We start from the raw sequence: 12,882 nt of genomic DNA on the forward strand, positions 1-12,882 counted from the left end.
TGTTTATCTGCCAGCTAATCTTCGTCCCGACTTCTTTAGAGCAAGTCGTGATAGGGACCGACTTCGTAGGGTGAAGGTCGGTGCAGGGCGAAGCTCAATCCTTTGGATTGGGCCTTTCGTTTGAACCTGGGCCTTTTCATTGGGTCAGGGTATGAATAGTATGCATGCTATTCATAAATCTGCTTATGTACTGCTTTGTTGTAAAGGTTTTTACATAATTGGTTCTAAATCTGGATAAAAATCGAGGATCAATGATGGTAAATATAGTTTTTGTGGTTTAAGAAGAGGAAAATTCTGTGATGGTGAAGATAGATTCTTCAACATATGCTGAAGTTTATGTGTCAAAAGATGAAGGAAAACGCGTGTCCCTCAAGAATGATGGCTTGGCCTGAACCGTTGCATTTGGTGCTGGCAACTGCAGGCTTTTTAGAAATTGTCTCAACTTGATAGATGTCTAGATAATCATTAAGAAAGGCTAATTAATTAAGTTTACAAAAGTAAATTTTTTTGGAATGTAATATTTGATTTTTGGTGGAGTTGTGTTATTGGTCCGTTGGGCCTTGGAAGTTGGATTTTTGGTGGGTTATGGGAAGTGACAAAACCCCATGGATATAATCATGGGCTCCGCAAAATATATGGAGGTTACGTTACCCTAACAAAATTAATGGGCCTTAGTAGGAAAATAATGGAATTAAAATTCTTATGTGAAATAATTAAGTTTCAAGTAATTTATTAATGATTATAAACACTAATTATGTGTATACTTAATTAATAATTTATATTATTATTTTAAACGATAGACAGGATTAAATAATTTAATTATCTATTGAAGAAAGTGAATAATTTATTCATGTTTAACTTATTAATAATTATAACAATTAATTATTATAAATAGGTATATCGTTATTTAATAAAAAATTTATATTAATGACTTATATTCATTATTTAAGTAATAATTAATATACATAATTATACTATATCAAAATTAAATATTTTTGTTAGTGTTAAGTTAAATTATAGTTAATATAAATTATTTATGTAATAAAGTTTAGTTAAATATTTTTGTAAACGGATGACAGTTGAACTTTATCAATAGAAACTGATGCAAGTGGAATCATCATGCTAATACATTTTTCGCAAAGATGCTATTTGTGCAGCTACATTATCCTGATTACTAAGATCGAATTATTCTACCTTGGCATGCACTCAAGTTACTTGCTTTTCAAAAGCTATTAATAAGTAAACCAAAGCTATTAATAAGTAAACCAACTAGAGATACGGTTGGAGTTTAGAGTTGATGAGAAAGGGTTTATGGTAGAGAGTTGGACAAACATGGTTAAACTGTGACGATGTACGATTTAGGAGTTATGTTTTAGAGTTAGTAGGTTTTGTAAGTTACATTTTGGAATTTATAGTTTACATTAAGGTTGTGAGAATCGCACCGGTCAATAAACCGGTGAGATCACTGGTTCAATGGTTCATTAGTTCGACCGGAGTTCAACTGTAGTTCGATCGGAGTTCAACCGGGGTTCAACCGGTTTAATTAAATATTAAATAAAATTATTAAAAAATCTATATATAATTTTGAATATATAAATTCAATAATTTCTACCTTAATAAAATTTAAAATTTCACAATTTCACATCATAAATTATTCATAATTTAATATTAAAAATTCACAAACAACTTCAATCATCAATGTTCATAGCAAAAAATAACCATATCCCCAAGGCATGACCCAAATTGCTTTCATTTACACAACAACATGCAATGATCATATTAATCAAAATCAAAGTTTTATTACTCAACGAAAAGCATAGTTCACTTGAGCTGCAACTATTCATAACTAAATATGCATTAACAAACATGTTGAATAATGTGAAACGCATGTGAATGATCATCAGAAATAATAATAATAATAATAATAATAATAATAATAATAATAATAATAATAATAATAATAAGGAGCAGCATGTAAAGAGGATCAAGAAAGGGTTAGAGAGAACAAGGTCAGCTACTATTAGAATTAGACCAATAATTAATGTTCCAATTTGCATCCAGGTCAAAAGTAGGGCTTTGCCACCTCTTTTTCCACTCAAGAAAGAAAGATTAGAGAGGTAAAAAAATAAAAGAAAAATTTCGGAGTATTCATAAGTTTGTTTAGTTTGATCCTCCTTATTAGTCCTTAGAATTCTTCTCAAATAAATTTTCTTAGAATGTAAATTCTGAGTTTTGTATAATCATATGAAATGTGCATTCCCTTGTGATATCACTAGAGGCCAGAAATATTTGATGTTCTGCATGTGTAGCTAATTAGGAAAGAAGTGGAGGTCATCTCACATGATGGAGGGTTTGTTTTCGAACCGAAAACCCTTCGGTTTGCCGATTAACCACCGGTTCGACCAATTCTGTAACCGATTTTTTCAGACGGTTTTTAAGTCTGATCGGATCGGTTAAGTGATCGATTTCCAATTAACCTAGTTGAACCGATCGGTCCGATTCGGTTTTCAGAAGAATGGTTTACGAAATAGGATAATTATCGAAATAAAATATGAAATGATATAGAAGCAGAAGTATTGTTTTTTAAATCGTTAGAAAAACCTATATAGTATGTTAATTATCTTTTTTTTTTCTCCCACATTTACTTTATAATTTACGTTAACGATAATGAGTAACTTAAGGCACTTCGAAGGGGCCAATAGTTGAAATTTTCTTTCTGGACATATGCATGAACCAACTATTGAGGAAGAATAGATAAGAGTCCCAGCACACTATCCAAAAGGAGAAAGGCACGAGTGAGTCCCTCTGAAAAGAGACTTTCTCCTTTCAATAATAACTTGTCACATGGTAGTTATTATAAAAAAAATTTGTTTATAAAAAAAAATAAAATTAATTAAATAATTAAATTTGAAGTAACTTATTGATAATTATAATAATTAATTATATTTATATTGAATTAATAATTTACATTAATTATCTGTTGAAAAAAGTAAATAAGTTATTCATGTGGAATTTATTAGTAATTATAATAATTAATTATATTAAGTAGTTATATCTTTATTTAATAATTTATGTTATGTTCCTGCGTGAAAAGAGGTTTCCGAGATATAGCCTGTTCTGCTAGTGCTCTTGTAAGGACGGCGGCAGTGGGCACTTGCAAAGGCACTCCAACGCTCAAGTTAGTAAGAGTAAAAGATAAAGATGAAGTTATTCGGAATGAATAACGTACCTCCTTCATGTCAGGAGTGAATATATTTATAGAATTGTTGTGCTACAGGCAGTTACTTAGTGGGTCTAATATTGTGGAGCTGTTACTGAGTGGGTGATAACTGCTCTTTAGTGCTCTTCTTTAGAGAGATTTGCGGAGAGATTCCTATGCCCATCTGGGTTGGCACGTAGTTATTCTATTTTATAGGATAAATCCGTTAAGAGAGTAAAACATGTACTCTCCACATAATCCTGATATAGTACGTGTGTACTCAGTTTTAACCGGATTCCAATTTATAGTTTTACTTGAGCCGAATTATAGCCAACGGACGGATCGTGTTACTTACTTATACTCATTATGTAAATAATAATGAATATAAATAATTATATTAATTCAACATTAAATAATATTTTATTGTTAACTTAAACTATAATTAATTAAATTTATTTACATAAAAAATATATTCCTTCATCCTCTTTACAAAAGATTTTTACTATTTTTTTATATTAAATAATTTTTTTATATTAAATAATTTTACAAATTAGTATAATCTTGAATTATATATTGTGTATTATTTTTATATATGATATTTTTAACGTTGATATTTTGTAACAGTAAATTATGTTTAAATTTATGTTGGTAATACATAAGAATAAAACAACTATAGAAAAAATCAAGTAACGTATAATATGTGAAATACCTGTAGTCAACATTATTATTTTTTATATGTCAATAAAAAAGTTAAGCACTATATTTTTTAATTTTACAGTCATCTTTTTTGTATCAATACCGGGTAATTATAAAGAACCTATTTTACATGTGTGATATATTATTTTATTTTATTTGGAGAATAATAAGTACTTATTTGTAGAGTTAATTTCTCAGTATCTTTAATTATATCACTAGGGTGCTAAATGGTTAAGTAAGTTATAAGAAGTAAAGGTTGCGTGTTTAGAGTGCGTACGTTACTGATATAGCACCTACTCGTCCTGTCACATCTGCGTCACTTTATGTTACTTGGGTATTCACTTACTTGTTATCCGATACATACTTTTTTTTAGTGTAAAGGATGGAAAGTTGCGAAAGTCATGTGCACTTACTGATGCACAGCGTATATTAGAGGTTTAGGGTTTAGGTTAATGCCTTCTGAAAACAACATATACTAACGGGTGGCTAAGTAGTTGGTCAAGGGTTACTAAAAAATATTGTTATTATTTCCAGTCCCGTAGGCTTATCGGAGCAGGGATATTTTTGGCAGACTGTATGAGGAGAATGTTATCAATTACTGTTTTTAACTTTTTTCTTTGGCTCTCCTCGTGTGCATATTTAAAAGTGAGTTTCGAATAGAAAGATACATGGGCCCGCCTAGTAGGAATCATGCAATAATCAGGGGTGACCCTCTCCTCCTATATAAGGGAAAGCACGTTGAAGACAGCAGAAGAACAAGCTCGGTTTTAGTTGCACTATGGTATCCAATGGGCGTTTCCGTTTTTACGCCGTGAGGAAGGATAGACATCCGGGAATTTACACGACGTGGGAAGACTATAGATGTGAGGTGGATGGCTTCAGAGATAACCAGCATAAGGGATTCATGAAGAAAAGTGATGCCGTGGCGTGGCTTACCACCAGGGACCCATTGGACGCAGAGGACTACATTTCAAAACCAGATATAGATAGGGACGTGACCGTCGTGGCAAAAAAAAAATGTCCAGCTTGCTGCTGGCCAGCTCGGGCGAAGTTGGTGGAGAGGGCAGCAGTAGCGGGTCCGTGGGAACACTGTCCTCATTTGTTCCGACCGAAATTGGTAAGTATTTAGATCCTGGTAGTCTTATGCTTTTTGGCTGTTACTGTATGTTGCAAATTAACCGCTTCGCATTGTAACCACTTGCGATATAGATAAGTATGTCAACCAGAATATTGATTGGAGTCAGTTCGTGTTCATCGAGGACATGGAACACCTGCTGAATAGAACCTGCTGCCAGCTTGATGTCGGCCCACCCATCTTCTTCCGTCGTGATGGGGTGCATCATGACGGGTTGAATTACATGTCATTCTGCGTTGTTGTTCAAAGCAAGGCAAACGATGTCAATATACATGTGAGTGGGAAGCTGGCCACAGACGAGCGGCTGGCTAGGCAAGATGCAGCATTTGCCACAGTGGAGAAGCTTTTGTCGAAAAAAGGGTTGCAGATCTTTGACTATAACTATCATGTGGTACGCCATTACAAGAGGCAATTGGAGGAGATGAAGCAAGCACTCACCATGTCCCTGCCGGAGCGTGTGAGGCTCTCGAACAGGAGAACCAGGAGCTCAAGCAAACGCTGGCCACATACAGTCAGATGTTCTCACCATGAGTTTAATGATGATGGCGGTAGTGTCTTGTGTTTGTAGTAGTTAATGCTGTGTGGTGGCTATCGGTTTAGGTAATCCAACTGTCATCTCGACTCGGTTTGTACTTAGGGGGTGTTGTAATACAATCGTTTTTGCCTAATCAATCTAAATTAACAAGGTTCGCGAATTAGGTGTCCGTTCGTGAAAAACTACTTCTGATGGAAAAAACATGCAGTTAGGGTAAATTCGAATACGAGAAAATTATGAAGCCCAAATATAGTTGGACTTTTCCCCCACCGATTATATGTAGTCACAACTTTAGTATAATGTGCATGAGTCCATACGGGTTACCCTAACTTTAGTATAACGTACATGAGTCCATATGCTGCAGTCTCTTTGCTCTTGCGTATTCTTCATGCAATGTCTCTTCGTGTGTCCCGGCCGCTTGCATACTGTGCAAAGACGCTTCTTCCGAAGGTGTCCCTTTTTGGTGAACTTCCGTGCCCCCTTCGGTTTTGCAACATCTGGGTCCCTAACGACGCAGTTGACTTCTTTGGTCTGGACCGCTTCTATCGGCCTTTTCCCCCTCCATTATCGAATGCTCTGTACTCCAGTTCGAGTTCTCGGCAAAGCGTAAGTACGCCATTCAGGGCCTTCCTAAATAATGACAATTTCTGGGCGCCTATTAGGAATAGCCTATGCGACGCAGTGTGGAGGGCACCATGTCGCAGCAAAAACCCCGCCTCACTGGTACCAGCCCACCTCTCGACGTAACTCTCAATGGACTTCACGTTTAATCGCCACCTCTGCAACACAAGTGCATCCGGGATGGTAGTTACATGTTCGGACTTCATCACGAAGAACATATGTCTACAGGGGTACCCATTCTTCCTCCAAAAGTTACATTGGTAGTGAATTTTGCCCGTGGACCTGCCATAGGCAACCTTGATTCTCGTAGCTGGCTGCTCGTACTCCTCAACCGTGTAGACCATTGTGTTAAGGCACCTTTTCTTGGATATAAGAATCAAGGCTACAGTTTGGACTATCTGTTTCTTGACATCAGTAAAGACTTCTCTCGTATACACTGAGGCGGCATGTTGCTCAATGGAGGTCAAGCCAGTGGTCATGACTGGAACGGAATTCATTGAGTTTAAGTGGAGTAGTAATTCCTTGTTTCGGTACTCCCGGACCACCAACTCCAAATTCTGAACCAACTCAAGTATAGTGTGGGTTGTCTTCGAGAACTTTTTTACAAAGGCATTAACCCCTTCACATCGAGACGTTGTCCGGAAACCGGCGCAAAACTTGTCTTGCAGATACGCATTTGCCCACATCCTCCTCCTCTCATACATTTGGGTGGCCCACTCCTTATCATGTAGGTTATACTCAGCCACCGCACGCTCTCACTCCATCTCGAACTCCTCTATTTCCATGTCAACATAGAACCTTCTAAAAGAGCTACGTAAAATTGCATCTTTCACGTTTGAGGTAACATTCTTCTCAATATGCCAGGCACACAGTCGGTGTGTCGAATCAGGAAGAACAGATCGGACCGCCTTTATGATCGCCTTATCCCCGTCAGTCACAACCACAGACGGTTTCTTCCTGCACATCACCTCAAGCAGATTTTCTAACATCCACTTGTAAGAACTGACACTCTCATCAAATAATAGACCAAACCCAAAAATCGTTGTTTGCTTGTGGTTGTTAGACCCTGAAAAAATCACAAGAGGTTTTTTGTACTTGTTTTTCTTATATGTCGAGTCGAAGGCCAACACATCTCCAAAACGTTGATAATCAACTCTGCTAGCTCCATCGGCCCAAATTAAATTTGCCAGCCTTTCTTCTTTTGTTACACTATATCTAGCAACTGACATGGGATCTGAACCAGCCTTTCCCTCTAGATAAACAACAGCTGCATTTGCATCGTCATCCGATATATTAGCACGCCGGGTTCTGTCGGCGTAGTTGTACACATCCTTCTTCAAGAAACCCAACAACGAGTACCGACCAGCCATTCCAGCCATGTATCCAACAATCTTCGATGTGGCAATGCCACTAGCATGCATGACTTTCCGCACCTTCCAACAACGCTCAGTTTTATCAAAGTATATGGAGAGCTTAGCCTCACAATTGGTCCGTGTCTCAGGTTTGTGTGCCCTCCGTCTATCAACTCGGTCGTTGTGTCTCCCATTCCTCAACCCTTCCTTGTTACAAAAAAACCTATATCTAATCAAATTTCCGCTACAGTCTTTGCCAGAATCACCCTTCCTGACGCCGAATCCATGACACATTCCCAGCCTCCTGTAAAACTCATAAGCGGCGTCAACACTATCCCAACGCATCCGCTTTATGTCTTCCACATCTAATCTAGCGACATCTTCATATTCACCCAAATCCTCGTCTGCCACATCCTGACCACCCATGTCCTTCGGGTTCGATTCCACATCAGCCTCGTTGTCAGTACCCAGGAGCTCACAATTCCCATCACTTAAAGACACCTCCATCTACAAGTAACTAACATATAATTAACATCTACATCAAAACTATACTAATAACAACTTCCACTTACAACTATTCAAACTATATATTAATTGGTCTCCTCAAACGTAATAATTTTTAAGTAACACTCTTTCCTTCATTCCGCCATCTCAAATGTTCTCTCCAACAAGTAGTTCAATGTGTCTTTAGCTGTGTGCAACTTTAGCACAACATCATGTACTTCATGAAAGAATTCTAATATAACAAGATTAATAAATAATTATTCATAATTTTATGCTACATTATTTTCTATTTTTTCTACTAGTTTTCTTTTAACACATACCCAACTGAAGAAAAGCTCAAAATGAAGCTATTAAATACAATCTTCTAAAACATTTTACCCAACAAATAAATAGCCCCGTTCATAACAAGAACAATTTTTAGTTTGGCTCCCACACGTCACGCAAGTCTCAGTCGAGTTTAATTAGAGTATACTCATTATTATCGTTCTCGTAACACACTCTGTCCCAACACTTTAATTTAACACAACTATCATGTCATTTGATAGCATAGTATTAGCCCAAAACTTATTCCCATGATGATAATCCAAATTAAAGATTCACTATATTATGTTTAATTAACCCAGAACTTATTCACATGCACTCAAGTTACTAAGTTTGTAAAGGCTAGAAATTATAAAATCAACCAGAGATACCATTAAAGCATTACATCAAACACGTTGGGTGCAGTGAAATTAAACATAATAACAGAATTCATAGCTTAGTATCAACAATTCAACATCATAGACATGACAACATAACTCTTGTACACTTTAATTCAGTCTATGCAAAAAATCCAAATAACTGCCAAATTAAAAAGTTTACCTTTTGTAATAGAAATCAGAAGTTGCAGAGGTTGAAGGAGAGTATTGGTGTTGTGTGAGTGTATTGTCTACTGGCGTTTTTCTGGGACTCACACAGGCGACATAAGATCAGTTCGCCGGCCAAGTGGAGCGCGAGGTCTGGTCCCAGATGTTTACTGCAGACCGATGTGGCTTCCGGAGGAACGCGAACTAAAAATCGAAGGGTGAACGGCAGGTGAACGCTTCTTGGTTAACGCCAAGCGAGGAGAGGACGGCGGAGATTGGGAACGAAGACGAACACTGATAGCATAAGCGAACCTGAACGGCAAAGAATCGGTGGTTCCTGAACCTCGGCTGCAAAGACAGAGACGACGGACACCAAGTTCTACCAAGCAGCTGCGATCGATGACCCAACAGTGGTTCAACACTTGGAGCACGGCAAGAACCTACATTGACGGACGACCGGGGAACACTATCAATGCGCAGGAAGCTAAGGCTAGGGTTTTGGTATGGTACCAATTTTCTTTGCATCAGACGGGCAGGGGAGAATGGGGGGAACTTCACAGATGACGGGTGTGGAGGGGTGCTGGACGGGTTATGTTTTCCTTTTTGTTTTTTTAGGTTTTAAAAACATGGAGCCTTTTGCTCCTTTGTATTTGCACGCCCCCAGGCCCACTCAATTTTTCCAGCAAACTAAAGCCTGAATATAAAAACCAAAAAAATTATTATATTACATTATATTTATTTTTCACTTGCTTAAGTTATTAATCTTTCTTAACTTACCTGTTAACCACTTCGATTTTGACCAGTTATTCCGAGTGGTGGGATCCACATCTGCAATGGCTACCTACAACCGCAACAGATATTGAAGCAATGAATATTTTAGGTGGACGCATGTTTCCACCACATTCAGACACGTAGTATAAGCACCTGCTGAGGAATCTATCCTTCAGCACCATAGCAGCCCCCTTAAAAAGATTGATATGATATACTTGGACCCAATTTGAAATATGTTGCTTTTATGATATCAGAAGGTGATATGATGTACTTGATCTAGTTTGATCTTACAAGATGTCTTTTATTATCTGAAAAAGATTGAGATCACATACTTGACCTAGTTTGAAATAAAGAATCTTATACATTATGATTTGAAAAGTTGGTGGAATGACATACTTGATCCAAAATTTGACATGATGTAGTTGACTCAATCAAATAATTTTTATGATCCGAAAAAATTTGAGATATTACATACTTGATCCAATTTGAAATAAATAAGGTTATACCTTGCTTTTATCATTTGAGAAATTGGTGGAATGGTATACTCTACCTAAACATGTGTTGCTTTTATAATCGGAAAAAAGGTGGAAATACAATCTAGTTGACTTTAGAATTTGAAATAAATGGTGTTAACTTTTTTTTTTATCCAAGAGGATGGTGACATCGATACTTGACTCTAAATTTTATAATGTTTATGATTTATGATATAATCTGCTTTTATGGTCGCGGTGGAAATAAACTGTGGTGGCTTGAACATGTGCAGCATATTCGGACATCACAATGACGTGTGGTTTAGGGATTGTTTTTTATGCAAGTCTATGGTTGTGAATGGGATACTGCCAAGTGCAGTATAAAGGAGTAGAAGGAATTGATTTTGGTGTAGACGATCTTAAGAGAGTAATACGTATTTAATTATCAAGTGGAAGACTCTAAAAGAAGTTTGTGAAACTGATACAAGTTGAGTATTTAATTTTATCCCACATTGTTGTATTTTGTGCCCTCCTAATGCATATAAGTTACATACTAGCACCAAAGTATAGACCTTTTAATCTGAGTAAGGTTAAGAAGCTTGCCTATGTGTGATGTTGAATATGCTCTCAGGAGGGATTGGACCCAAGAAAGAATTCTTAAAGAGAGACAAAGTTCAGCGAGTTGAGTGCAATGACTTAACGCGAGGCGGTTAAAGGGGGAAAGAGTCCAGTTGCAGAGAATGAGGATGACATTATATCAAGAGGTGCAGAGGAAGAATATGAAGGGATATAGAGAACGAAAAGCCCACGAAGGACCAGAGAAGGAGAAGGTCAAAGCCTTATGAACTAAAGAGCATATGGAAAAAAGTTGAGCCAGAGATAAGAGTTGAGAAGGTAAATGGTGTGTACAATTTTGCCGCATCCTTAGTAGGATATACTTAACGTTAAGCTCCTGGGCAAACATACCTGGCTGCTCTTACTAGAAGGCTTGAAATAATGTGGAACAAACAGGGAAGTACAAGGTTATAGACCTTGGGAATGAGTTCTTAGTAAAAAAAAATTTCTAAGAGGATTTTGACTTTCCACTTACTAAAGGTCCCTGGAAGATTAAACAACTATCTTTCTATCCATATGTGGATTCCCAACTTCAATCTAATGGAAGCAACCATAGATATAATTGTAGCTTGGTGAAGCTACCAGGCTCTGCAATAGAATATTATAAGAAGAAAATTTTGGTAAGTATAAGAAATATGGTGGACTATGCTGAAGGTGGACACTAATACTACAGATAAATGTATTAGAAAGTTTGTCAGACTATATATGGAGTTGGACCTAACTAAACCTCTAGTGTTTCAATATTCCATTAATGGAGCGAGGTCCTTAGTAGAATATGAGGGACTCAAAAATATTTGTTTTGGGTGTAGGATTGTAGGACATGAGAAGGCCCACTGTCCTAACAGAGCCAAACAAAAAAAATATTGGAAGGAAAGAGAATAGTTAAACTCTCCAAGTGAACAATGAAAGAGCAAAGGTGTAATTAAGGAAGGAGGTGGGGCCTATGGGCCATGGATGGTAGTGGTGTGGTGTGCAATAGAGCTGATATGAGAGATGAAGGAAGGATCGTTGGTGAAAGGAAGGACAATCAGAATGTGAAAGGTAAGTGCAACATAATACAGCTGCATACTTTGTATTGCCCAATAAAATTAAAATGCAGCAAAATAGCAATCTGTTAGAGTTTGTTAGAGTTTGTTTTGTATAGCTATAGAGTTTGTTTTGTATAGTTAGCAAGTTGGTTAGTTTGTTAGATTTAAATTCTACACCACTAGTTAGTTATTTAATTTTTTTTATTTGTACAGCTATATATACTGCATGTAGCTTTGACTCTTTGAATCAATCGAATTATTCCAAAATTCCTTTCTTTCTCAGAAATGGCAGATCATTCATCAGATTTGAATGCGAGTCATTCATCGAATTCCGCTGTAGATTTTGAGAGATTCACTACTTTCATGCGTCAATTCTCTCAGTTTCAAGCACACATCGGCAGATCCGGCTCCTCTTCTGCCATTTCTGATCCGATCAGTCCTTATTTTCTTCATCCAGGTGAAAGTCCTGGAACTTCTCTGATTCCGCTCTAGCTAACGCCTCAAAATTATTACCAGTGGTCGCACGACATGTGGAGAGCACTGAGATCGAAGAATAAGGTGAAGTTCCTTGATGGATCGATTCCGAAACCGACCGAAGGCGATCCTACTTTCGAAGCATGGGATAGGTGCAATAATTTTCTTCTCTCTTGGATTAACCTCTCTCTCAGTCCTGAGATCGCTAAAAGCGTGATGTGGATTAGTTCAGCTCCAGATTTATGGAACGATTTGAAGCATCGTTATTCACATGGAGATGTTTTTCGAGTAGGTGAGTTGAAAGAAGAATTCTATGCGCTCAAACAAGGTGATCTCTCTGTCGCCTCTTATTTTACAATGCTGAAGGCTATTTAGGAAGAATTAGAAAATTTTCATGCCATCCCTAATTGTGTTGCTTGTGTGAGTGGTTGCTCTTGTGGATTAAAAATCGTTCGAGATCATGCATCTGAAGAATATGTTGTTAAATTTTTGAGAGGTTTGGATGAACAATATTCCACTGTTAAATCACAAATTATGCTTATGACGCCATTGCCTGAAATCAACACTGTGCTAGTTATGCTAACTCAACAGGAACAACAGTTGAATTATGAGTTGTCTGATAGCAAAATTGTGACTA

General features: G+C 37.1%; 3 protein-coding genes across 3 annotated transcripts; 1 reads left to right on the plus strand and 2 right to left on the minus strand.

Moving 5' to 3' along the window:
- Positions 1 to 6,107: 6,107 nt before the first annotated feature.
- Positions 6,108 to 6,890, minus strand: LOC140177475 (protein FAR1-RELATED SEQUENCE 9-like). The gene has a single exon (XM_072210587.1). The coding sequence runs from the start codon at positions 6,888 to 6,890 to the stop codon at positions 6,108 to 6,110; it is 783 nt and encodes a 260-aa protein (XP_072066688.1).
- A 51-nt stretch (positions 6,891 to 6,941) lies between these two features.
- On the minus strand, positions 6,942 to 8,045 carry LOC112732902 (protein FAR1-RELATED SEQUENCE 5-like). Its single transcript, XM_025781720.1, has one exon. It carries the CDS (start codon positions 8,043 to 8,045, stop codon positions 6,942 to 6,944), a length of 1,104 nt encoding a protein of 367 aa, XP_025637505.1.
- A 4,254-nt stretch (positions 8,046 to 12,299) lies between these two features.
- Positions 12,300 to 12,620, plus strand: LOC140177477 (uncharacterized). The gene has a single exon (XM_072210588.1). The coding sequence runs from the start codon at positions 12,300 to 12,302 to the stop codon at positions 12,618 to 12,620; it is 321 nt and encodes a 106-aa protein (XP_072066689.1).
- The last annotated feature ends 262 nt before the right edge of the window (positions 12,621 to 12,882 follow it).

The sequence above is a fragment of the Arachis hypogaea genome, chromosome 13, assembly GCF_003086295.3.
Source record: "Arachis hypogaea cultivar Tifrunner chromosome 13, arahy.Tifrunner.gnm2.J5K5, whole genome shotgun sequence".
NCBI lineage: Eukaryota > Viridiplantae > Streptophyta > Magnoliopsida > Fabales > Fabaceae > Arachis > Arachis hypogaea.

Coding starts and splice junctions, on each gene's coding strand:
- LOC140177475 (XM_072210587.1), bottom strand. CDS start 6,890: ATGTATGAGAGGAGGAGGATGTGGGCAAATGCGTATCTGCAAGACAAG.
- LOC112732902 (XM_025781720.1), bottom strand. CDS start 8,045: ATGGAGGTGTCTTTAAGTGATGGGAATTGTGAGCTCCTGGGTACTGAC.
- LOC140177477 (XM_072210588.1), top strand. CDS start 12,300: ATGTGGAGAGCACTGAGATCGAAGAATAAGGTGAAGTTCCTTGATGGA.